The sequence below is a fragment of the Hyaena hyaena genome, unplaced genomic scaffold (assembly GCF_003009895.1).
Source record: "Hyaena hyaena isolate Hyena2069 unplaced genomic scaffold, ASM300989v1 scaffold_503, whole genome shotgun sequence".
Lineage (NCBI taxonomy): Eukaryota > Metazoa > Chordata > Mammalia > Carnivora > Hyaenidae > Hyaena > Hyaena hyaena.
Genome location: NW_024081132.1, coordinates 1,067,553 through 1,093,745, shown reverse-complemented (window position 1 = coordinate 1,093,745; position 26,193 = coordinate 1,067,553). Strand labels below are relative to the sequence as shown.

Genomic DNA, 26,193 nt, shown 5'->3' with positions numbered 1-26,193 from the left:
GTCCTCATGCAACCCTCCCAATAGGTATAAAGGTAAATGTCCAAGTAATCTCATTGGGGCCTCCATCTGCAACCTGCAACTTATGCTTCACCTATAGGACAAACTGCAGTGCTTTGACCAACACTGCAGCAGGTCTTGCTCTTCTCCCCCAAACGTAGTGAAAATGTTAACACCTTGGTTCAGTTCCTTTCCTGTGTCTACTTGCAATCCCCCTACCCAATATAACTTTCTGTTTCTGAGGCAGCTATCACCCTCATTTGACCCTATAAAGGGAAAGCAGAGTTAATTCCTCTAAAAATCAAAGCTAATGCCCCTTAAAATGAAGACACAACAAGGTCTCAGCTCAAGTTTAATAGAAACAACAAAGATCAAAAGTGATGCCCCACTGCTGTACACATCAGTTGGCTTGCTCCATACCACAATCTCTTCAGAGGAAGAAAGGCTGGTCTCCCCAACCCCCGCAGGAAAGGCCTGTCCTGTCCCATACCACATCTGCCCTGATCTAAAGTCTTGTGTTTTACGCATGACAATAGTACAAAAGAGATTCTGTTTTCATGGCCACCCAATGCAGCCTGGCCCTAAAATGGCCCAGAGCTCACTTCTGCTTAGAGAAATATTCTTTGCTCTTCTGGACATCAGGCTTGATGGTATCACTGCCAGGCTTCCAACCAGCTGGGCACACTGCCAAGAGAAAAGTACTATCAATTAATAACCTGCTCAGTGGTTGAGTTCCACCCTACTCCCATGGACAAAATGGCTCAAAACCAAATCTGGTACCTTAAGAGGCTGAACACTCAGGAACCAGGATGCTATGCTACCATCTGAGATCATTCAAGCCTTTTAGTACAAGGCTAATTACAATTATAATTTAATCCTCACGACAGTCCTACTGCTATGATACCTAACTTATTCATGCAGCACTTGTAATTTAAAGAAATTTTCAATTGAATGCTTTGGTCTAGAAATAATCTGCCTAGAGCACATATGGGGGAAAAAAAAGATTTGTTAACAGCAGGGATTGGATTAATTGGTATTTGTATTTCCTAAATTATTTTATGTATGCCTCATTACATATGTTTAAAGATATTTGTTTTTAATGTTTTATTTTTCAGACAGGGCATGAGCAGATAGAGAGGGAGACACAGAATCCAAGCAGGCTCCAGGCTGTGAGCTGTCTGCACAGAGCCTGACATGGGGTTTGAACTCACAAACTGAGATCATGACCTGAGCCAAAGTTGGACACTTAACCAACTGAGCCACCCAGGCGTCCCTTTTTAAAAATCTTAAATGCTCTTCAGTAAATGGTGCTGGGACCAGCTACACTTCCACATGCAGAAGAATGAAGGTGAATCCGTGCTTTACACTACATTAAAAAAAAAAAAAAATCAACTCAACAATGGATCAACTTAAAGGTAAGGGCTAAAATCAAACTCTGAAGAAAACAGAACTTCACGACCTTGGACTTGGAAATGTATTCTTAGATAGGATTATAAAAGCACATGCAACAACAAACAGATAAATGGGACTTAATTCAAATTAAGAACTTTTGTACGAAGGACATTTTTTTTTTAGTTTATTTTCATTTATTCTGAGAGAGAACAAGCAAACGCAGGGAGGAGCAGAGAGACAGAATCCCAAATAGGCTCTGTGGTGTCAGCACAAAGCTTTATGTGAGCCTGGGACTCCCAAACCATAAGATCGTGACCTGAGCCAAAATCGAGAGTCAGATGCTTAACCGACTAAAGCCACACAGGCGCCCCAAAAAGGACATTTTTAAGAATTAACATATAGAATGAGAAAAAAATATTTACCCATCATGTATCTGAAGAGGGATTAACATCCAAAACGTAGACAGAATTACCACAACTCAAGACACCCAGTCAACTCACCTGGGTGACTCAGTCAGTTAAGCATCTGACTCTGTTTCAGCTCAGGTCATGATCTCATGGTTCCTGAGTTTGAGACCCATGTCAGGCTTGTGCTGACAGTAAGGAACCTACTTGCAATTATTTTTCTTCCTCTCTCTCTGTCCCTCCCCGACTCACTGGGTCTCTCTCAAGATAAACTTAAAAAAGAACTCCCACAACTCAATAAAAGACAACCCAGTTCAAAATGGACAAAGGACTTGAGCAGACATTTCTCCAAAGATTCACAAATGGTCAATAAGCACATGAAAATATGGTTGATATCACTAATTAGGGACAAGCAAATCAAAAGCACAGTGACACCCCTTCACTCACAAGGCTATACAGTATTGAAAAAGAAAAAGAAAAAAAAGATTAAAGACTAAACATTTGCAAGGTTGTAAAGAATGCTTGATATTGCTGGTGGGAATGTAAAATGGTGCAGCTGCTGTAAAAGTTTGGCAGTTCCTGAAAAAGCTAAACAGAACTACATGACCCAGCAATTACACTTCTAATGTAAATACTCAAAATAAATGGGAACAAAGATCCAGACACCTGTTCACTATTATTAGCAGTATTATTCACAATGGCCAAAAGTTAAAAACCCTGTGTCCATCAAGAGATGAATACACAGTATGATATATACATAAAATGTAGTATTATTCAGCCTTAACAAAGAATGACATTTTAATACCCACTGCAACACGAACCTTGAGAACTTCAAACACATTATGCTAAGTGAAAGAAACCAAACATAAATGGACAAATATCATTTCACTTACATGAAATATCTAGAATAGGCAAACTCATAGACACAGAAAGCAGAAGCTACCAAGGGCTGGAAGGAAAGGGGAATGGGGGGAGTTATTGCTTAATTCTACCTATTTGGGATGATGAAAACATTCAGAAAACATTGGTGATGGATACACAACATTGTGAATGTAATTAATGCCCCTAAATTGTACACTTAAAATACCAAATCATGCCACACTGTATTACATTTAAAATCTAAAAACTTAGATGGGTGTCTTGGTTGAGTATAACTCTTTATTGTGGCTGTCTTGGTTGCGTATCTGACTATTGTGGCTAAGGTCATGATCCCAGGGTCATGGGATTGAGCCCTGTGTTGGGCTTAGTGCGGAGCCTAAGATTCTCTCTTCTTCTGCCCCTCTCCCCAGCTTACATGCTCTTAAAAAAAAAAAAAAAAATTTTTAATTCATGATTTGTCCACATACCAAGAAATAAGTAAGCTAAATAATGTAAACAAAGCTAGGAGTGTGTAAAATAGTTAACACTAAGCTACTGCTTCTGATAGCCCTTGGAGGATCTGAAGATAGCAACCAGTTTGCCTCCTCAATGTTCTTTAACTCTGCCAAACGGGACAGCCTGAAATACAAAGGGACAGGACCCCCACTGAAGGCCCTACTTGTTTCACTAAGTAACTGCCTTCTACCCCATGCTAAACAAAGGTCTGAGTTTGAATCTTTCATACATTTATGCAGAAGGCATAGCTTTCAACCTTTTCCTATAATTCTGAGCCAACAATGCTCCTTGGGCTAACCTGAGGAGAAAAGCAAGGGAACCAATCTCGGATTTTTCACTTCCATTTGCTATTCCATCTTCTAGGAGACATGTAGTCACCAAAGTCCAGTAATGAAGCAGTAAGTCTCACATGCTCAAAGTGAGAGAGGGGGAGCCCCTTTCAGTCCAAGGATATCATAGCCTTAGAGGTCACTCAGCAACTAGGTGCTAGAACAAAGTATATATGGACCAGCTCCCATTACTTTCCTGAAATTTCCACTTGATTGTTATAGTTATTACCTTTAGTAGCACCAAAGGGTGAAAATACAAGTCCCTAAGCATAAAACAGCTACAGAAAAAGAAGAGTAGCAAATAAGCAAAGACCAGGTGAGAGCCAGCCAAAAGTTTGACAGCAGGTGTGGACAGGGAACCAAAAAAATTTGGGTCTTAGAAAACATAACCTGGGGCACCTGAGTGGCTCAGTCAGTTAAGTGTCTGACTTCGGCTCAGGTCATGATCTCACGGTTCACGGGTTTGAGCCCCACATTGGGCTCTGTGCTGACAGCCAGCTCAGAGCCTGGAGCCTGCTTCAGATACTGTATCTCCCTCTCTCTCTGTCCCTCCCCTGCTCATGCGATCTCTCTCTCTTCAGAAATTTAAAAAAAAAAAAAAATTTATAATTAAAAAAAAAACAGCCCAGTATTATAAATCATGACACAAAGGTAAGAATAATGAACCAGGAAAAACCTTGCCAAATTATTCTCATTGGCAGTAAGGGCTCATGGCACTTAAGAATGTATCAGTTAATGGGCACCTGGGTGGCTCAGTCAGTTGAGAGTCTGACTTCAGCTCAGGTCATATCTCATCATTCACAAGTTTGAGTCCCTGGTCAGGTGCTGTGGGGACAGCTCAGAGCCTGGAGCCTGCTTCAGATTCTGTGTCTCCCTCTCTCTCTGTCCTCCCCTACTCACTCACTCACCCTCAAAAATAAACATTAAAAAAAAAAAAAGGTTTAAAAAAAGGTTAAAAAAAGAAAAAGAACATAACCATTATCAGTGACAAGACAGAAATAACCACAATTGCATGTTTCACTCATACCCAGCAGTGTTGGTTTTTTCAGAATATGGAGTACAGGGGAACTGGTTGAGTCCCACATAAACCAGCTTTCAAAATACCATCAATCTCCAAGGAGAAAATGACAGTCATGGTAACCTCAGTATAAGAACTTTCAAAACAGCCCTCAAGAGGGACTTTTTTAGCATTTTAATAACAAAAATTTTTTCTAAAAAGGGTAACTGTGAATTTGGATCCCAGTTTCAATATTTACTATGAATAAATACTGTGTTTAAGTATTGGTTTATTAAATAAAATAACAATGTAGGTTCTTAACTATAGAAAACAAATAGGGTTATTGGAGGGAATGTCAGAGGGGGGTAGGATATGGGTTAAATGGGTGATGGGTATGAAGGAGGGTACTTGTGAAGAGCACTGGGTGTTGTATAAGTGATGAAACTAATGTTATACTATGTTAACTGGAACTTAAATAAAAACTTGAAAAAATAGGAATATGGGATATATAAATACAAATAAAATTGAATTACATTGTATGCCTAAAACTGTTACAGGTCAATTACATCTCAATAAAAAATAGAAAAGTAGGGTTACATGCCAAATAACACACACAATGTACTCATATATTTTTGGTATTCACAGGCTCTCAAATGGTAAGTATCTTATAAATCATAAAGGTTACACACAGAAAGTGGTGCCTGCTCTAGTGGAATGGGAAGAAGAGTCCAAGAGTCTGAAGAAGCAATCTTCAGTTATGAAAGCTTGGGTTCAAGTCTTGCCTATATGCAAGGTGCTAAGAAATCCAGTAAAGAGCTTTGCCACACTCAACTACTTGTCCTTGTACTAAATCTCATCCCCGACCAGGAGGCAGTCTCAGCAGCCTTCAAATCCACACAAGCTTCTGCAAATGGTGCCTTAGGGTCTGTGCTCACCCAAACTACCACCTTTGGGTACGTCTAAGAGACACCACTAATTCCAACTCTTTAACAACTTCCACATGTTTTATTACAAGATCAGAGCTGAAAAGGGCCTTAGAAAACAGTCTATTATTTAGAGAAAGAAAATGGAATATTGTTAAGACAAATTTATTGAAGTACACTTCTGCACTTCATCTGACATCAGTAGCACTTAATCACAACTATCTTGTCATCAGGGCACCTGGGTGGCTCAGTTGGTTAAGCAGCCTACTTGGGGCTCAGGTCATGATCTCAAGGTTCATGGGTTCAAGCCCCAAGTCTGGCTCTGTGCTGATAGCTTGGGGTCTGGAACCTGCTTTGGATTCTGTCTCTCCCTCTCACTCTGTCCCTCCCCTGCTCATGGTCTTTCTCAAAAATAAACATTAAAAAAACTTAAAAACAAACAAAAACTATCTTGTCCTTCTCATCCTCAATTACATTAAGCTTGGAAAGGTGTGTGGTTCAAGATCTACATACCCAGCACTTGCAGCCTCAGGAGCTAAGTCCTTAAAAACTAACTCTTAGGATAAGGTTGTTTCATTCCAGCAACAACTATACCCCAGTGAGGGGGAGTAAGTAAAAAAGCTACAGTCTCGTGGCACCTGGGTGGCTTAGTTAAGCTTCCCACTCTTGATTTCAACTCAGGTCATAGTCTCAAGGTCTGAGATCGAGCCCGCATTAGTCTCTGTGCTGATAGCATAGAACCTGATATAGAATCCCAAACAGGCTCTCTCTTTACCACTTCCTGCTTGTGCACATGCTCTCCTGCTCGCTCTCAAAAGTAAAACTTAAACGAACAAAAAAAAAACACCTAGAGGCACCTGAGTGGCTCAGTCGGTTAAGCATCCGACTTTGGCTCAGGTCATGTCACAGTCTGTGGTTTTGAGCCCTACATCGGGCTCTGCACACAGTATGGAGCCTCCTTGGGATTATCATTCTCTCCGTCCCACTCTCTCAAAAATAAACTAAAAAAATGCTACAGCCTTACAAACTCAAAAGCTGTGATCAAGTGGTTCAGTACTTCATCAAAAAGGAGATGGGGCACCTGGGTGGCTCAGTCGGTTAAGCGTCTGACTTTGGCTCAGGTCATGATCTCGCGGTTCGTGGATTTGAGCCCTGTGTCGGGCTCTGTGCTAACAGCCAGCTCAGAGCCTGGAGCATATTTCAGATTCTGTGTCTCCCTCTCTCTGACCCTCCTCTGCTCACACTGTCTCTCTCAGAAATAAACATTAAAAAAAAATTTTTTTTAAAAGGAGAAAAGTACTAATGCTAGAGAAATAGGGGAAAAAAAGCCTATACTCTGTAAGATGCTAGGTAAAAACCCTAAATTGAATCTTAGTGATGTTTAGACTCTGTAAGGTCAGTTTAGTGTCTGACTCTTGATTTTGGTTTAGGTCATGATCCCAGGATCATAGAAATGAGCCCTGCAACAGGCAAGAAGTTAAGCATGGAGTCGGCTTCACATTCTCTCCCCCTCTGCCCTCTCCCCCACTCACACTCTCTAAAAAAATTTAATTAAAAAAATTCTTTTATCCTCATACGTCTAATGAAGAACCTTGATATTTCATTTGAAACCTTCTATCCCTAACCCCTCTTCCTAAAAGATTTTACATAAACATTTACAAAATTTATTTGCAGATTCTAATTCTTCTGGACAGGACAACCACACTGTACAATAAAATGTTTTATTATTTATTTTTTAGAACGTATTTTAAGAAGACAGAAATGTTATTAGCTTATTTGTCCATTGTTCTTTTTTCCAAAATTCAAAACTGGTCTTTATCTTTTTTTTTTTTAAACACAAATGTAACAAATATGGACCACAGGGATTAAGCTCCTCTCCTAATAAACAAGAATGGCATGCTTTATCCCTAGATATAATTCTCAAGCCTTTTGTTTTGCCCTTATATACCTATGAAATCCTCCTGCACTCCTTTAATAACTTAAAGGTTGCAGCAGTGACTCTAAATGAGCAGGGCAGAAGCTAGAATGTGGAGCTGGAACAAAAACCTTTTTTTATTCTCCTCCCCAAGCTTTTCCATTACCTCACCCCCACAATCCAGTATAATGCAGAGACTTCAATACCTTGGAGAAACAGATTTTTCTCATTTGGTAGACCTTGTTCTTGCTATCTTTCCTATCCTACCACCTTCCATTGTCAAGTGACCAGGTGAATTGGCTTACCTTCCCCATGCTTGTCAGTAAACTGGAAGGCCTGAACTAGTCTCAGAGTCTCATCAACAGAACGGCCGACAGGAAGGTCATTTACGGTGATCTGTCGAAGGATACCTTTATCATCAATGATAAAGAGGCCCCTGGGAAAAAGAGATTGAAGGTCTGAGACAGATGCAGTACCAGTTTAGAAACTGCTTTGTTAGAACAAAGATGCAATGGAAATGAAAATGTGCTGGCCTCCCAGACTTGCACTGGCTTTGCCTCTAATGAACCCCCCACCTCCAACCCCACCGTGAAACAAAATGAGGGGCACCTGGCTGGCTCAGTTGGAAGAGAGTGACTCTTGACCTTGGGGTCATGGGTTTGAGCCCCATGTTAGGTATACACATAAGGAAGGAAAGAAGCAAGGACAGACAGAGAAAAAGGGAGAGAGAGAAAAGAAAGGGAGGGAGATTAGATCATCATGCTATACACTTTAAACTTACATAGTGATGGGGGCTCCTGGATGGCTCAATTGGTGAAGCTTGTGACTCTTGATCTCAACTGGGAGTTTTGAGCCCCACGTTCAACATAAAGACTACTTAAAAATAAAATCTAGGGGTACCCGGGTGGCTCAGTCAGTTAAGCATCTGACTTTAGCTCAGATCATGATCTCACAGTGTTGTTTTTTTTTTTTTTTAATTTTTTTAATGTTTTATTTATTTCTGAGAGAGAGAGACAGCGTGAACAGGGGAGGGTCAGAGAGAGAGGGAGACACAGAATCTGAAACAGGCTCCAGGCTCTGAGCTAGGGGTCAGCACAGAGCCCGACGTGGGGCTTGAACCCATGAACCGTGAGATCATGATCTGAGCTGGTCGGACGCTTAACCGACTGAGCCACCCAGGCGCCCCGCCCTATGTGTTTTTTAATCTAACATGATGTAATGAGTATTTTCCAGTATCATTAAATATTACTCAGAAACTTAATTTTTAATGGCCATATTTCATTATGTAAATTTCCTATCATTTAGTCTTTATGTTNATTTATTTCTGAGAGAGAGAGACAGCGTGAACAGGGGAGGGTCAGAGAGAGAGGGAGACACAGAATCTGAAACAGGCTCCAGGCTCTGAGCTGGCTGCCAGCACAGAGCCCGACATGGGACTCGAACCCACGAGCTGTGAGATCATGACCTGAGCTGAAGTCAGACGCTTAATCGACTGAGCCACTCAGGTGCCCCTCACAGTTTGTGGTTTAAACCCCATGTCAGGCTCTGTGCGGACAGCTTGGAGCCCAGAGCCTGCTTCGCATTCTATTATCTCCCTATCTCTCTGACCCTACCCCACTCGTGTTCAGTCTCTATCGCAAAAAAATAAACATTTAAAATAAATAAACAAAATCTAAACAGGGGCGCCAAGGTGGCTTAGTTGGTTAAGGATCCCACTCTTGATGTCAGCTCAGGTCATGATCTCATTGTTCAGGAAACAAAGCACCGCATCAGGCTCTACACACTGAGCATGCTTGAGATCCTCTCTCTCCCTCTTTCTGCACCTCCCTCCCTCTTTCTGCACCTCCCTCCCTCTTTCTGCACCTCCCTCCCTCTTTCTGCACCTCCCTCCCTCACTCGTGTGCTCTCTCAAAATAAATTTAAAAATTTAAATATAAATAAGTAAAATTTAAAAAGCTAAAAATAAACTTAGTCATGCAGGTCAATTGTTTCTCAACAAATTAACTGGGGGAGGGGAAACAGTTAACAACAAGAAAGGAATCTACAGATCAGGGCCCCACCTTTCTCCAAATAAAAAAGGCCCTTAAGTCAATCAGATAATTTTGAGGAAAACCCCCTGGTATGTATATACCTGAATGAAATGCCTTCATCAGCCTTTAAGACTCCATAGTCCTGAGCAATGGTACGCTTGGGGTCTGATACCAAGGGAATGTTCATGGGTCCCAGTCCTCCTTGTTTCTTGGGTGTATTGATCCTACAGCAAAAGCCACACATACAAGCACATTCATTTAAATTCACATATAGCAAAAGCATTAACTGTATCTATTCCTTCCCTTTTTCAACATTAGTAATGTAATCTAATCTAATCCCCAAAAGATTTCAAACTTTTTCCAGCAGTAAAGTGAGTGCCTGAAGATAGTTAAGATCACCAGGGTACACTCGGCTACAACCCAGACTGCTTCTCCTTTGCTGTCACGTAATAAAAGAGCAACAAGAGGAAGTTACAGCCTTTGCACTCCTATCAGAAGCCAAAAGGCAATACTGAGCAAATCTATTTATTACCAAAGCCTCCAATCCCATTTGCGGCTTAGTTTCAAAGTTCATATGCAAAAGTTGACCAAGAATTTTACCACGCCAGGTGACAGAAATGAGAATCCACAGAAGCACCAATCACTTGGCAGTTGAGTTTCTTAAATTCTTCTGCTCTGTCACTGAAAGCAATGATCTCCGTGGGACATACAAAGGTGAAGTCAAGAGGGTAAAAGAAGAACACAACATATTTTCCTAGGGAGGAAAAAGTCACAAGTTTACCTTTGAAACGCACTTCCTTGCTTTATAAAGGACTCCTGGCTGCCTCAGTGGGTGGTGTGTGTGACTCGATCTCGGGGGTTTTGAGTTCCAGCTCCATACCGGGTGCAGACATTACTTAAACATAAAATCTTGGGCCAGCTGGGTGGCTCAGTTGTTAAGCATCTGACTCTGGCTCAGGTCATGATCTCAAGGTTCAGGAGGTTCAAGCCCCACTTCAGGTGAGCCCCGCTGCCCTCTTTCTCTCCCTGCCCCTCCTGGGATCCTCTCTCTTCCTCTCTCTGCCCCTAACTTGTGCCCTCTTTCTCTCAAAATAAAAAAGCAAAATATTTTCAAAAAATAAAAATCTAAAGACATTTTTCTGTGGAGAAAAAAAGCCTTTTTATAGAAAACAACTGCTAACTACCAACACTCAACAGATGTCTCCTAGCAATTACTTTTCGAACATCTTGCAGCAGGAAATCCTCCATTAAAAAAAGTTCCTTTCGGTTCTATGCTTTATCTTCCTGCCTCCCCATTAGCTGCCAATTGTAAAATAAACACTGTTCAGTCCGATTTTTATCTCCAGGTAGTTAAAATTAGCACAGGCCACTGGCTGGCTCAGTCAGTTGTGCCGGACTTCAGCCTAGGTCATGATCTCCTCATTCCCAACTTGAAGCCCCGTTTTGGGCTCTGAGCTAATAGATCAGAACCTGAAGCCTCTTTCAGATTCTGTCTCCCTCTCTCCACTCCAACTCACACTTTGTCTCTCAAAAAAAAAAAAAAAAACATTAAAAAAATTTTTTTTAATTTAGCACAAACACCAAGTTGTCCAATGAAGAAAAGCAAAACCAAGGATGCAATTACCTACTAGATAGCCTAAATGCTAATGCTTACAATTAATGCACAGGAGAAGCTCAACTACCGGATTCTGTGCTACAAGGCAATAAAGAGACCAAATCACAACAAAACAAAGCCTTTTGTGTTTTTCTTCCACGATGAACCACATCAAGGGGACAGGTAAGATTTAAATGATCACCTGAATCAGGCTCCTAACAAGCCTAATAGGAAAAGAAAAATTTCTTGAGGCAAAAGTTCCAAAAGTCCTGATAGGTAAGAGGATCTCTAGTGCAAATTTCACTGAAGTCACTCAGATTACCAACAGAAGTAGACAGATCTTCAACTGACCAAGCAGCCTTTCACCACACCTAATAGGCAGACTTATTGAAACAGTTCCAAATCTTCACTCGTTTCCAGGTAGCTACAAGGTCTGAAAGTCAAAATAAGCTGCTCCTTTTGACATTTACTCTGAAGATCAAAATCAGTAGAAACTCACTCATCTAAACAACCTCTCCAGGGCTTTGCCTAACAAGCACTTTGAAACCTCAGCAGGTCAAGCCCTGGAGGACAGAGAGCAGCTCTTTCTAAACCCTTGGGCCAGGGTCACCTCCCTATGGTGCTACTTATCCTGTTTGTCAGAGGAGCTTCCCTCTATAGGGCCCCTCTTACTTGCTTCTCATTCCAAACAAGTGCACTGTGTTAGGAAACCTTTAGTCACATGTTCCAAGCAAAAGCTGAGTCTTAGGAACTAATTACTACACCACTAAGTAAGGCACACTTAACACCGGAGTTTCAGAATTCCAGTTCAAGGAATTTGCATCAACTATCCCAGAAAACCCAACTGTTCAACTGTTCCAGGACTGTAAGGTTTTAAAAAACAAAAAACAAAAAAAACAGTTCATTAGAACTTGCCAAGTGTTTGTGTGAAACTGTAACAGGAAAAGTTGTTCCGACTGTACTATCAACTCTTCTCTTGGGGCAAAACAGTCAAGGGAATGTACCTAAGCCTTCTGCCTAATAATATAGCAGCTGTGATATACACATTTCATAAACTTAACAAACAGCTTACGCTCCAAAACTTGAGCTTTCAATGAAGTACTGAAAAGATCTCCAAGACAATACAATGGAGTACTGAGAAGGTAAGTGAGCTAATCTGTCCAGACATAATGAAGCATGGGATTTTTTCCACAGCAGTCTGAACCTAAAATATCTACCCCTGTTATCAAGGTTGATAATCACTACTTCACTTCAACATGGAGGTAAACAGCCTTCTACCCTAAAGACAGTGACCTAGAATATATATCATCTTACAATCAAACAGAACAGATACAGAAACCTAATGAGCCACCTTAGATTGTAAAATTGTTCAACTTTATGGTTTATTTTTTTTTTGAAAGCAAGTGAGCATAGGCAGGGAAGGGGTAGAGAGAGAGAGAGAGAGACACAAAATCCAAGTCAGGCTCCATGCTCTGAGCTGTCAACAATGCCCAATGTGTGGCTTGAACTCCTAAACCAGGAGATCATGGCCTGAGCCGAAGTAGGATGCTCAACCTGAGTCACCCAGGCTCTCCTAAAATAATTCAATTTTAATGACTCTAAAGTAATTACTCTTACCTTTGTAGTCAGATAGACTAATGTCTTTGAACTGGCCATCTGGCATAACAGCCGTGGCTTTGAAGTTAGGGGCAGGATGCCCAATTTTGGCGTTTCCTGAAGACATCTTACTATCAGCTGAAAAAGAAAGGGAGGAAATGAGTTAGAAATAAACCTCATTTTTTTTAGATAACCAGCACACTTCATCTACTTAGAAACTTAACTGTAAAATGATAAAAAGACTTGTCCAGTAGCCCTGAATATATACATTAACTTTTACATTAGTAAGGAGCATAAACCGCACTTTCCATCTTTTGAAACAAAACCAGATACAGGTCTGAATATCATTTTCACTTAAATACAGCAATTTTTTTTTTTTTAATTTCTAGGAGAGAGAGAGAGACAGCGTGAGCAGGGGAGGGTCAGAGAGAGAGGGAGATACAGACTCTGAAATAGGCTCCAGGCTCTGAGCTGGCAGCACAGAGCCTGATGCGGGGCTCGAACCCACGAACCGCGAGATCATGACCTAAGCGAAAGTCGGACGCTTAACCGACTAAGCCATCCGGGCGCCCCAATACAGCAATTTTTTTATAAACTGAAATAACTTCTATTACTTTTTCTGAAATAGGATTTGTGCAAAGGCCATGTTCTTCTGTATTTTCATTATACAGAAAAAACTAAGGAAAGTTCACCCCCGGAACCAGAGCCCAAAGAACAATGCCACAGAGTGATTCCTACAAGTGGTCATGTTGCTCCCCTTTCCCTTGACTGCACCTTCTTCTACCTTCATAATTCAGGAAGCACACTTGACCTTTCTCCAGGTGTATTTGCCCAAGAGAGCACACATCCTAAAGCCAATTCAATTTTTTAAGAGGAAAGGACAGGATTCTGGCATCTACTAAATTCTGAAACTTTAGGAGTCGTGTTTAAGCACTTGAAGTCTTTTCAAAAACGGGTTTGTGACCTCGGGGCCAGGAGAAGCAAGAGTCTTGCTAAAAAAGCAATGCTGAGCAGTCCCTGGGTGGCTCAGTCGGGTAAGCATCCGACTTCGGCTCAGGTCATGATCTCACGGTTCATGGGTTCCAACCCTGTGTCCGGCTCTGTGCTGACTGCCAGCCCAGAGCCTGAAGCCTGTTTCAGATTCCGTCCCTCTCTCTGACCCTCCCCTGATCACGCTCGCGCGCGCGCTCTCTCTCTCTCTCTCTCAGAATTAAACATTAAAAATTTTGAATTAAAAAAATTAAAAAGTAAAAAACCAATGCTGCAGTGGATTCACCTAAGTCAACATAAAGATAAGAAAAAATCTAACCTAGTAAGCTATCAGATTGAAATCCACAAAAAGCTAATTTTCCAAGTCCCAAAGTTTTTTGGTGCATAGTACCACAACCAAAAAAAAAAAAAAAACCGCTGAGAGCATCGAGTACTGAAAAAAAATTTTTTTAATGTTCATTTAGTTTTGAGAGAGTGCATAAGTGACGGAGGGGCATTGAGCCCGATAAGGGGCTCGAACCCACGAACCAGGAGATCATGACCTGAGCCAAAGTTGGACGCTCAACCTACGGAGCCATCCAGGTGCCCCAATCACTGCAAACTTTTTACTCCTTAACACCCTTAACAAAAAAGAGGCACCTGGGTGGCTCAGGCGGTTAAGCTTCCGATCTGCTTTGGATAAGGTCATGATCTCCCCGGTCCGGAGTTCAAGCCCCGCTTCGGACTCTGCTGACAGCTCAGAGCCTGAAGCCTGTTTAAGATTCTGGCTCTCTCGCCCGCTCTCTCTGCCCCTCCCCCACTCGCGCTGTCTCTCTCTCAAAAATAAACATTAACAAAAAAAACTTTTAATAACAAAAAATTAGTAAGGCACGCTCCAATTTGGCGACTAAATAAATATATAGGGTGTGACCCTAACGTAAAGGACCTTCTCGTCCAAATCTGCTTTTCCAGGCGGCCCCAAGTCCGCCAAAGTCCAACTCAGCGGGGAAAAGGCTGTTGGACCTCAAGCGCTTTGTGGACCTCCTCCGAGGATCCGCCCCAAAACTTCACGGGCAAAAGCCACACTCCTCTTCTGATGCCCTGCTGCCACTCCCATCATCACCCCCAACGTAACACTTCGGAAAGCAACAGCAAAAAAAAAAAAACCACCAAAAAACAAAAAAAATCCCAAAACCCGCAGTCTTCACAGAGACATTTGGGACCACCACAAACCCTATTCCATAAATGAAAAAATAGAAACTGGGAAGGGAATCTTCATATCAGAAATTCCACATCTAGTAACCAGCCTTTACCACTACCACACAACGAGCCTCAGGTCAGTTTCCAGGTACATTCTAGAAGCTTCCCGAACCCGCCGCGCCCGGAAGGAGGCTGGCTGAGAAGAGCCCACCACTACGAGTCCGCCTCGTCGCCATGCCAAGCCAATGAGCGCACTCTGCTCGGGTTGCCGAGGGAAGAGGTAACTCGAACCGACGTTAGCTTCGGGGTTTAAACAGGTCCCCCCATCTCTAAACAGGGCCCACTTACACGTACCACTAACCACTCTCGAGCGCTCCACACCTCGCCCAGCAGCCTCCCCCGTCACAGCAACCCAAACTGAGTAGGGTAGGTCCTGGGGTGGATGAGGAAAAGGCGATAACGGGAGAGGGGGAGAAAAGGGAGGACTTCTTACCAGCTCTGAGACAAAATACAACAAAGGCCAGTCAGGAAGAAGACGCGTGAAGCACGCGGGAGGCGCTGCCTTTATAGCCTGTAGGGCTCTCGCGAGAGTCGGAGGGGCCGGGGGTACAGGAGGTGGAGAGAGGAGGGGGATCTGGTCTGAGCCCCGCCCCGATCGAAAGCGCCCCGCCAGAATGACTCAGCACTTTCTCTCGTTGTGGGCGGGCTAGGGCGTGGAAGGTAAGAATACCCCTACCTTGCCACCGACGGTTGGGGTCGGAGAGCTGAACGCGACGGTCTCCAAATCCAAATTCCTCGGTTAATCTGGATCGGGGGGGGGGGGGGGGGGGGGCCCTGCGCGTCTTGAGCTCGAGGCCCAGAACAGGGTCCTGTTGCCGTCCACGGCGGATCACGTCTGATCCATACCAAGAACTGAAAACTATCCGAGTATTTCTCAGAAATAACCACCCCGATCCCAGCAGCCTCTGCCCTACTGCTGATCCTCGGTATTTAGACAACCTCCTTAACTGTTCTGATTACAGGATTACTGCTTTCCTTCTCCCATTCACTCCTCCCACAGCTGCTGGAGGGAATCTTTTTGAAATCTGATCGTTTCACTCCTCTGATTTGTGGTTTTAAAAACTGGGGCTCTGCTGCTTCGGATTCTTATCTCCCTCTCTCTCTCACCCTCCCCTACTCACGCTGTCTCTCAGAAATAAATAAAAAACATTAAAAATTAAAAAAATAACTGGGGCTCTGTAGTCAGTTTCCTCAGTTAAAACTCATTTTATGTGTGGCCTTCAGGCAAGAGCCGTACTTTCCTCACCTATAAAATGGGAATACTGTTTATTCTTTGAGATCGTCTCAGTAGCTTACTTAGCACAGTTCCTAGTTATTATACATTAGAATGTTAGCTGTTATTACTGTAATTCTTCCTTGCTCCTAGATTGATTGTAATACCCAGAACAATGAGTCCCTGTTTCAAGACTTCAGGCTTTTGTTCAAGTATGAAGACTGTTCCCTCCTAGTTGGCCTAGAGAAAATGATTTTCAAGACTCGGCTGAAGCATGACTTCCTCTGAAACTGTTCCTGACCTCGGCTCATCCCCAGAATTCCTCTGAAGCTGTTCTGGCTTTTGCTCATCCCCAGAATTTACCATTCCATCCTTTCTGTCCACACAATATCCTGATACCGAAAAGCTATACAAAATATCTCTTAAGCTATTTTACATGTTTACAGGCCTGCCCCTACTTGCTAGACTTTCTGGAAAGTAAGGTTTGGGTTACTTCCATCTCTGTGTCCCCAAGACACAACAGAGCACCTAATATAAAATAGGTGTGTGATAAATATATCCCCTTTCTGCTCCCATCTCCACTCCCCCATCCTATTATAGCAGGATAAGAAATGGAAATTGCAGTGTCATGTTGGTTGAACATCTCAAAATGTTTTGGCATTTATCCTACCTTGCAACAGTAGTGATTTCTTTGATTGTTTTTTTTTTCACTTCTCAGCCTGAGGTTGAACAATTATTTGGCCATTATTCATTTCCTTCTGGAGGCGCAGGGGAGATATAGAAGTTCATAGCTTAATAGTGGATAGTTATTGCTGTGGGCAGTTAAACTGCCCAGGGCAGTAAAACACAGTCCTACTTCAGCCAGAAAAAAAAAAAAAAAGACCGTTTATTGTATGCAGCCCTGGGCTAGGTATTTGGGCTTACTTGTCTCATTCAAGAACCAAAAGAGTTATCCTGGCCCAAGCAAATCTTAACAGCCTATCCCTATGGAAATAAAAAACTGAGGGGTGCATGAGTGGTTCAGTTGGTTAAGTGTCTGACTCTTGGGTTTCGGCTCAGATTATGATCTCACGGTTTGTGAGTTTGGGTCCCAGATGAGGCTCCCTGCTGACAGTGCAGAGCCTGCTTGGGATTCCCTCTCTCCCTCTCTCTTTTCCTCTCCCCTGCTCACGCTGTCTCTCTCTCTCAAAAATAAATAAATAAACTTTAATATATATAATTTTAAAATATATATTATATATAATTTAAAAAATAAACTTTTATATATGTAATTTTTTAAACATTTTTTTTAGTGTTTATTTAATTTTGAGACAGAGAGGGACAGAGCATGAGTGGGGGAGGGACAGAGAAAGAGGGAGACACAGAATCCGAAGCAGGCTCCAGGCTCCGAGCTGTCGGCATAGCAACATGGGGCTCAAACTCACGAACTGTGAGATCATGACCTGAGCCGAAGTCTGACACTCATCTGACGGAGCCGCCCAGGCGCTGCTATAATTTTTTTTAAAAACCTGAAATAATACCAGGACAGTGTTCTGAAAAGAGGAAAACATCTGTTGAACACTTGTCTAAGTAAGTGACTATGGAATCTCTTTCCTCAGAACAGCAAAGATTTGGAAATGGGAACAAGGGGTCTTTCTTCTTTATCCTTCTACAGTACCTAGTACATATACCTCTATCTCTAGGTTTATACATATATCATTGTTTTGTCCTTCCTTACTTAGCAGTGGTCTGGGAAGGATTTTACCTGTTTTATTTATCTTTATAATACTAGACCTAGACCTAGTAGTATCTGGCCTAGGAGGAATGCTCAATTAATTTTGGAATGTACTAAAGATTTTTGAGATGAGAAGTTAACTTATTTGAACTGTGTTTTAGGAAGATGACTCTAGGAGCTGTCTGATATGTAAAATAATGACTGGGAGAAAAGAAGCAGAGACCCACAGGAGAAGTCTCAGAACTTTAATAGGACATTGGCAGCAGGATGGGATGAAGGAAAGAAAAAATATTTCTACAGGCCTTGTATTAGGTTTAGGGTAAGAAGAAAGAGGAAATCAATCCTTCAATTTGATTCCTTAGTTTCTTATCTTGCTGACAAAGGAGTAATGTCATGGGGTACCTGGGTAGCTTAGTCAGTTAAGCATCTGACTTCAGCTCAGGTCATGATCTCATGGTTCATGAGTTTGAGCCCAAGTCAGGCTCTGTGCTGATAGCTCAGAGCCTGGAGCCTGCCTCAGATTCTGTGTCTCCCTTTCTCTCTGCCCCTCCCCCACTTGCTCTCTGTCTCTCTCTCTCAAAAATAAATAAACATTAAAAAAAAATTCAAAGGAGTAAGGTCATTTACCAATGACATAGGAGATACTATAGGAGAAGCAGGTTTGAAGTTAAAAATAATGGCAAACAAGAGTGCCTGTGTGGCTCAGTTGGTTGAACGTCCAACTTCAGCTCAGGTCGCAGTTTTGCAGTTGTAAGTTCAAGCCCCACATCAGGCTCCCTGCCATCTGCTGTCAGCCTGAGACTCAGGCAGAGCCCTCTTCTGATTCTCTGTCCTCCTCTCTCTCTGCCCCTCCCCTGCTTGTGCTCTCTCCCTCTCAAAAAATAAATAAAACTTAAAAAAAATAATAATGACATTTATTATTGTTTTACAGACAAAATGCCTGATGCCTAAAGAATGTAAATAAATTGTCTGAAGTCACAGCTAAGAAGTGTTGGGCCAGATACCATCCTAGGCAGCAGAACCATCATGTATAATAATATGCAAATGTGACATTTATATAGATTATAATGTAAATGGTCCCCTCTGGAGTTGTGCCTTACTGTGGTCTGGCCAGGCTTTGTGATTCTGGAGTCCACTCTATTACTATACTGACTCCTTTCTTTTATTTTATTTCACTTTTATTATTTTTAAAATTTTATTTAAATCCAAGTTAGTTTAACATGTAGTACAATAATGGCTTCAGGAGTAGAATTTAGTGATTCTGTGACTCCTTTTTTTTTTTTTTAAAGGGATCCTCTTTTTTTAATTTTTTAAAAATGTTTATTTCTGAGGGAGAGAGAGAGAGCATGAGCAGGGGAGGGGCAGAGAGAGGGGGAGGTATAGAATCCGAAACAGCCTCCAGTCTCTGAGCTAGCTGTTAGCACAGAGCCCGACACAGGGCTCGAACACCCAAATCATGAGATCATAACCTGAGCTGACGTCGGACAGTTAACTGACTAAGCCACCCAGGCACCCCATTGACTCCTTTCTTAATGGAGAAGGTAAGCAGTTTGGTTTGAGGGAAACGACACTAAGATGCTCTTCAGACATCTAAGTAGAGGTGTCCAGAGGTCACCATTGGAGATGTAGATTTGAGAATCAACAGCACAGAAGTTTAGTTATGTATTTGTTATTCTTCTATTTACAGGAGGCCTATACTTTGCTAGACATGCAAAAATGAATAAGACACCATGTATTCAGGTGTTGAAGGATCACTAAAGAGTTAAGGAGAAGAAAAGTGAAGGAGGAGTTCCGAGCAGAGAAAATAGTAAAAGAAGTAGAAAACAATACAGTGTGTTTGGGGAAGTACAAAAAATTCATTATTAGCAGAATGTAAATGCCAAAGACTAGAATGTAGAGACAAAAAACACAGAGATTGGTTATGATGTATCTCATAAGCCAGGCTAAGGAGTTCAAATTTTATCCCAATGGGTAAAATTAAAATGGAAGTATAGAGAGAAATTCAGAGTTTTAAATAAAAGAGTGACTACACTGGGGGCATCTGGGTGGTTCAGGAGGCTGTGTGTCCAACTTCGACTCAGTTCATGATCTCACGGTTTATGAGCTTGAGCCCCATGTCAGGCTTTGTGTTGACTGCTCAAAACCTGGAGCCTGCAGTCTTCTCATATTCTGTATCTCCCTCGTTCTCTGCTCCTCCCCTGCTCATGCTCTGTCTCTCTCTATCTCTCAAAAATAAACATTAAAATAATTTTTTTAACTAAAAAAAAAAAAAGAATGATCACATTGGGTTGTATTATTGATCATCCTGGCAGCTGAAGAGAGAACAGATTTAGGGGACCAAGAAAACATGGGATAGGGAGAAAAATAAGGAAGGTATTGCCATGACCAGGGAGAAGAGGTGGAGAACCTGAATGAAGGCAGTAGTGCAGAACATGGAGAGATGGGATTTGAGGGCAGTTTGCAAAATCTGAGCATCAGATATAGGAACTGAAAGAGAAAAGTCAAGAATGAGTCTCAGAGGAATTAGGTGAAGTGTGGTTTGCCTCTCAGACATGCAGTGAAACAGAGTTTGGAGGAGATGATAAAGACCTCACTTTGGGGCATGCTGAATTTAGCATTCCAAGGGGGAGATGGCCAGTGGGAAGCTAGAAATGTGGAAACTTGTGCCTATTTTGTCCACATTATAACCCTAATACTTAGCATGGTCTATAGCACATGATAGACACAATAGGTATTTTTAAAATAAGTTAATGAATTATATTTGTTGACATCACTCACAATAACAAGGATACTTAAAACTCTGAGAGTAATGAAAACCTGTAGAGAGAGGTAAGACAAGACCAGGACCTCAGAGAATTTCTATGAGAATAGGAGGAAGTACAAAAGCCATTAAGAGCAACTAAAAAAGAATAGCATTTTGGGGCTGAAGGGTGTTTCATGAAGATGGGTTGTTTATACCAATAATAATTTCCTTTGGTCCCCACCATTAGCACTTAAGTGTCCTGCACCTGGGAAAGGGTAACAACAGCAAAAAGAAATGGTTTGAGAAGTCAAATAGTATACATACAAACTGCCACCTGTGAAATTTACTTAGTAAGTTTTCTCTAAAATCATTTAAATGAAAAAAAAAATATATATATATCTGTTACTATCTGGTTGCTGAAGACATTAGATGGAGCTTTGTTAGGAAGAATTGCTTGGTGTCAGGGCAGCAACTGAGAAAATGCTTGCATGAATCATATTTTGCTCTATTTCTTAGAAGTGAGGCCCTTAAAATTTTTTCTCTGCCAATTCAAGTAAGTAAGGCTCTTTGCTGGGTGAAGCATTGGTTTCCAGCCTAGTTCTTCAGAAGGATCCGGCTCCCTCCACCTAGTAGGTTAAAGTAGTATTCTCAAATATTAGTAACATGAAGTTCCTTGTGAAGGGAAAAATATTCTTGAGGAACTCCAAAGTTGGCTTCATTTCTCAAATTTAATTATTTAACTTTTATTACTTTTATTTCATTTCTTTCAGACTATCTAGTATTTTACTTTTTTTAATATATATTTTTAAAACGTTATTGATTTATTTATTTATTTACTTATTTATTTTAGAGAAAGAGTGTGAGAGGGGAGGGGGCAGATGGAGAGACAGAGAATCTTTATTTTTTCATGTTTATTTATATTTATATTTGAGGTGGGGGGAGGGGGAGAAGCAGAGAGAGAGGGAGACCATCTGAAGCAGGCTCCAGATGGAGATCATGACCTGAGCTGAAATCAAGAGTCAGACACTTAACTAACCAAACCACCCAGGCACCCCAGACTCCAATATTTTAATAAGTTGCCCTAAAATGCAATATTGAAAAATATTTTTTTAATAATTTAGTGGCACCTGGGTGGCTCAGTCGGTTAAGCGTCCAACTTCAGCTCAGGTCATGATCTCGTGGTCGTGGGCTTGAGCCCTGCGTCGGGCTCTGTGCTGGCAGCTAGCCAAGCCTGGAGCCTGCTTCGGATACTGTGTCTCCCTCTCCCTCTGCCCCTCCCCTGCTCACGCTGTCTCTCTCTCTCTTTCTCTCTCTCTCTCTCTCTCAGAAGTAAATAATACATTCAAAAAATATTAATTTAAAATACTATCTAATGAAAATGTTTTCATTGTTAATTACTACTACTCTTGCTGCTGATGAATTATTGCAAGTTAAAATATACAAGATGAGACTCCTCAAACAATACCCTCTACGAATATGGTCCTAATGCTATAGTGCATCTCCTTCTGGGTTCTGCATACCTATACTGCCTACACCTTGCAATGGTGTCTCAATTCTCCCCCAACCTTTCTCCCTTTAAGCTAGCATGAGACATTTGTTCATGAGGTGTTCTTTGACATCATCTGGCCATCACTTAACAAAGCATTAGTTAGCTGATTCATGAACAGCCTTTGCCTCTTCTTCATAGCTAACTAGATATACCAGATAAGGCAATTCAGTAGAATATAAAGCAAATGCCCTGCAACAGTGATCACTTTAACATTAGGAGTTGCTAACCTAATAACAGCCTGCCATCAACTTATAAATCATTAAAATTAAACCTATAAACCATTAATGTTAAACCTATAAACCATTAAAGCTAAATGCCTCCTTGTAATTGTAATAACAAACGAAATCATAGAAATCAAAATCACAGAACGGTATTCAGTTATGATCACATCCAGATGATTCAGAACATGTTTATTTTTATTGTTTTAAATTATCACTGAAAGAAAAAATTACATTTAACAGTTCTCAGAGAATACTTGAACCCTTAAATTTATAAGAATTCAATATATAAAATTAGATTTGGGACACATAAAGCCCTACAGATACCGACCTGGGGAAAACTATTATCAAGGATGATGTTTGGGGGCGCCTGTGTGGCTCAGTCAGTTAAGCATCCGACTTCAGCTCAGATCATGATCTCACAGTTTTTGAGTTAGAGCCCCATGATGGGCTCTGCTGACCTTTGAAGCCTGGAGCCTGCTTCAGATTCTGTGTCTCCATCTCTCTCTCTGCCCCTCCCCCACTTGCGCGCTCTCTCTCAAAAATAAATAAACATTAAAAAATTTTTAGTATGTTTGTTAGACTTGAATACAGCTGCAAGTAACAGTTTAAACTCAAGTAACAAGCTTAACCAAATAGGGATTAATCTTTCCCATTGAACGAGTAAGTAGTGTAAGGCTGTTACAGTGATTCCATGCTGCTATGAGGGACCCAGACTTTTTTTTAACTTTTTGTACCGAAACTCCTAGCATGCAGCTTTGGTTCTTACGATTACCTTATACTCACAGAATGCTCTTCTTCCAAAAGTATACCTGTATTCCAGGGAGATGGACAAGGCAGCCAGAAGAGGGTTGGGGACTATAATAAGGAAGCAAAGCTCTCCTAGAATCTCTCAGTTTAAATATTTCCCGGAACTATGTCACATGGCTCCTCCTAGCTATAAGGGAGGCTGGAAATGTGTCTATTAGTTAGGTATATTACCACTCCTAACAAAATCAAGGTTATGTTAGAAAGAAAGAAAGAGAGAAGGATATTGGATAAACAACTAGAGTGATGACCTTGGTGGAATTTGAAAGGAAAAACTTGGGATTCTGAGTGTGTCTATGTAAACGTGTTAAAATGCTAGGAAAAAAAAAAAAAACCTCAGCTACTATTTGTATATTCTACCCTTGAAAGAAATGGCCCTTTGTTTTACTAAACTTGCATTATATCTATAAGGGCCTCTGTGTCATAGAACTCTAGAGGGTGATATTCACTTTATGTGTTCCATGAATAGTGCCCCTGGAATTGGGTAACACAGCAACCCTATTTGTGGTAATGCTTTTGGTACTGCAGACCTTTCATGGAGTGATATAAAACTCTTGGTTACATGCATGATTAAATATTTATGCACTATTATGTCCTCAAAATAATAGAGAGACTTAGACCCTCAGAGTTGGAAGAAACCACAGTTAATTTAAAATGAATTTCCCACCATGTGCCATGTACTCTTCTACGCCCTCTCCTCTGTGCCCTGCACTCACTAAACATGGAGCTTAAAATCCTACTTCGTACCTATTACCAGAATCCCTTCTTCAGTAGGCCTAAAAATCCCTGGGCTTTGGCTTGCACACTTCGATGATAACTGACTTGGAGGTGTTCCTATTGGTGCTCTCTAGGCTGTGCGTGACCCCTAGAAGGGCACAGCAATTCAGATGCATAAAATGACTATAGTATTACTTATATAGAATATAGTGGAACTGTCTCCCTGCCTTGGCTTGCTCACCAAGTGTCAGGGTAGTTTGTTATACAAAGATAACTGAGATCCCATGTAACTCCCCTCAGCCTCAGTTTTCTCTTCATGAATATGGTATGACAGTGTTATCTCTGGCACAGAGTAAGTGCTTAATACTAATCATTATTATGATCATCATCGTTATCATCATCTGTGTCAAAATTTGTGGTCTTGCCTCCAATCCATCATTTGAATCCATCAAAAAATTAATGAATTTAAAGTTTGTTTGTTTTTTGAGAAAGACAGAGACAGCATGAATGGGGGAGGGCCAGAGAGAGAGGGGAGACAGAGAATCCCAACCAGGTTCTGCACTGTCAGTGTGAAGCCAGATGCAGGGCTCAGACCCACAAAACCATGAGATCATAAGCTGAGCCAAAACTAACAGTCAGACACTCAACTGACTGAGCTACCCAGGCACCCCCCACAATTAATGAATTTAAATAGCTCTTTACCTACTCTTTATTTGAACTTGTTTCCTTTTTAAAAAATTTTTTTTTAATGTTTTATTTATTTCTGAGAGAGAGAAAGAGAGACAGTGTGAGCAGGGTAGGGTCAGAGAGAGAGGGAAACACAGAATCTGAAACAGGCTCCAGGCTCTGAGCTGGCTCTCAGCACAGAGCCTAATGCGGGGCTGGAACCCACGAACCACGAGACCATGACCTGAGCTGAAGTTGGACGCTTAACTGACTGAGCCACCCAGGTGCCCCTTTGAACTTGTTTCTGAGACTATATTGACTTCCACTCATTTCTGGGTTTTATTTCTACAAATCTGACATCCCAATTCCTACATTTTCAGTGATTCCAACTTTAAATTCAAGTATGGTTTGGTATTTGCTATTTTTCTGTCGTCCTGTTTTATACTGAACTGGTATTTATAATTTAAAAAGGTACACATTTAATATATTAAACTCATTTTTAGACTCCAGTTTTCACCCTCTTGCACCTAACTAGAAAAAGAATCAAAGTGTTGATTTTTCTTCTCTTCCTCCATCTTCCTTCTCCCCTGTTATAGAACTAGAATGAACACACAGATCAGTTGAAACCAGAGCAGTAAAGGGGAAGTCCATCAGGGCATATCAGTAAACTAGCCTAACAGCAAACTTGTAGGCTATGTTTATACAATTAAAGTGGGCTTTTACCTCTAGTCACTTGATACCTTAGGAACTACCGCTCAAATCCTTTTTTATCACCCCCCCCAAAACAAATCCTTACAAACATAAGTTTTTATCACTTATTCCCAGCATCAGTGCTACCAACATTCTGAGTCTGATAATTCTTTGTTGGAAGGGTGGAGGGCTGTCCAGTGCATAACAGGATATTTAACAACACTCTGCCCTCTAGATGCCAGTAGCAACCCCCACCCCCCACCCCCACATTACCAAATGTGCTCTGGGAGACAAAATTTCCCCAGGTTGAGCTAGAGAAAGTCAAATAAAAGACTTGAGGACTCCTAGCCTATCTAACCTTCTGGCCCATTTGTCCTGGCTGGTAGGGTCTTCTCTGCCTAGAAGCAGGAAAAAGAAAATTTACCTCTTTCATGTATTCATACTTCTAGATATCTTGGCCAAAGCTTCCAGAGTCCCTTGAATGTCAGTAGCACTGCAATTAGGTGAGTAATGATGTTGAGACTAGAAAAGCCCACACCCATTGTAATGACTCTGGCTTGTTCTTCTCAGGGCCACTCTGCCGTTGACAGATGGGAAAGAAAGAAAGACCATGGACAAAAGGCTCTGAGAAATCATACCTATGGAAAAGAAGAGCTTTACCTCTGGGCAAGAAGGCTTCACTGATTCATTCCCAGCCTCAACCACACCTTTAACCACAAAGTAGGATCCCGCCTTTCACGGCACCCTTAGTCATGTTCCCTTAGCCAGCCCCTCTGTAAGCTGTAATTCTGCAACTAAAGATATTCTCTCCTCCCACCTTCCCCAGAGGTACATCAGGGCTGACAAAGTAGACCCTAATCTGAGAACTCTAAGACCAGAGTGGGAGAAGAGTCAGGGCTATCCCATATGGCTGAGCAGTTTGGGCAACTGACCAAAGAGGTTAATGGAGACCTGCCCATAACTAGATCATCATGTATGGTTTGCCAAGCTAGGATAAATGACCTTTTCTAATTCTGAGGTAATATAGAATAAAAAATTCTGGTTCATAGCAGCACTCTCAACAATAGCTAAAACATGGAAAGAGCCTAAGTGTCCA

At 41.5% G+C, this 26,193-nt stretch overlaps 1 protein-coding gene and 1 long non-coding RNA gene across 6 annotated transcripts; one reads left to right on the top strand and one right to left on the bottom strand.

Annotated features, from left to right (window-relative positions):
- Positions 1-336: 336 nt before the first annotated feature.
- Positions 337-15,688, bottom strand: PRDX1 (peroxiredoxin 1). 3 transcript variants are annotated; one of them, XM_039254781.1, is made up of 6 exons: positions 15,457-15,688; positions 12,573-12,689; positions 9,962-10,115; positions 9,463-9,585; positions 7,637-7,767; positions 337-681 (listed from the first exon to the last, which is right to left on the bottom strand). In XM_039254781.1, exons 2-6 carry the CDS (start codon positions 12,676-12,678, stop codon positions 596-598), a joined length of 600 nt encoding a protein of 199 aa, XP_039110712.1. In that variant the 5' UTR covers positions 12,679-12,689; positions 15,457-15,688; the 3' UTR covers positions 337-595. The 3 variants fall into 3 exon arrangements, with proteins under 3 accessions (XP_039110712.1, XP_039110711.1, XP_039110713.1); XM_039254780.1 differs by lacking the exon at positions 15,457-15,688 and adding an exon at positions 15,214-15,300; XM_039254782.1 differs by lacking the exon at positions 15,457-15,688 and adding an exon at positions 15,075-15,180.
- On the top strand, positions 14,939-26,193 carry LOC120247065. 3 transcript variants are annotated; one of them, XR_005532214.1, is made up of 3 exons: positions 15,377-15,440; positions 16,147-16,535; positions 25,668-26,193. It is a non-coding gene; the product is annotated as an uncharacterized LOC120247065 (long non-coding RNA). The 3 variants fall into 3 exon arrangements; XR_005532213.1 differs by lacking the exons at positions 15,377-15,440; positions 25,668-26,193 and adding an exon at positions 14,939-15,000 and having other exon boundaries at positions 16,147-16,873; XR_005532212.1 differs by lacking the exon at positions 25,668-26,193 and having other exon boundaries at positions 16,147-16,873.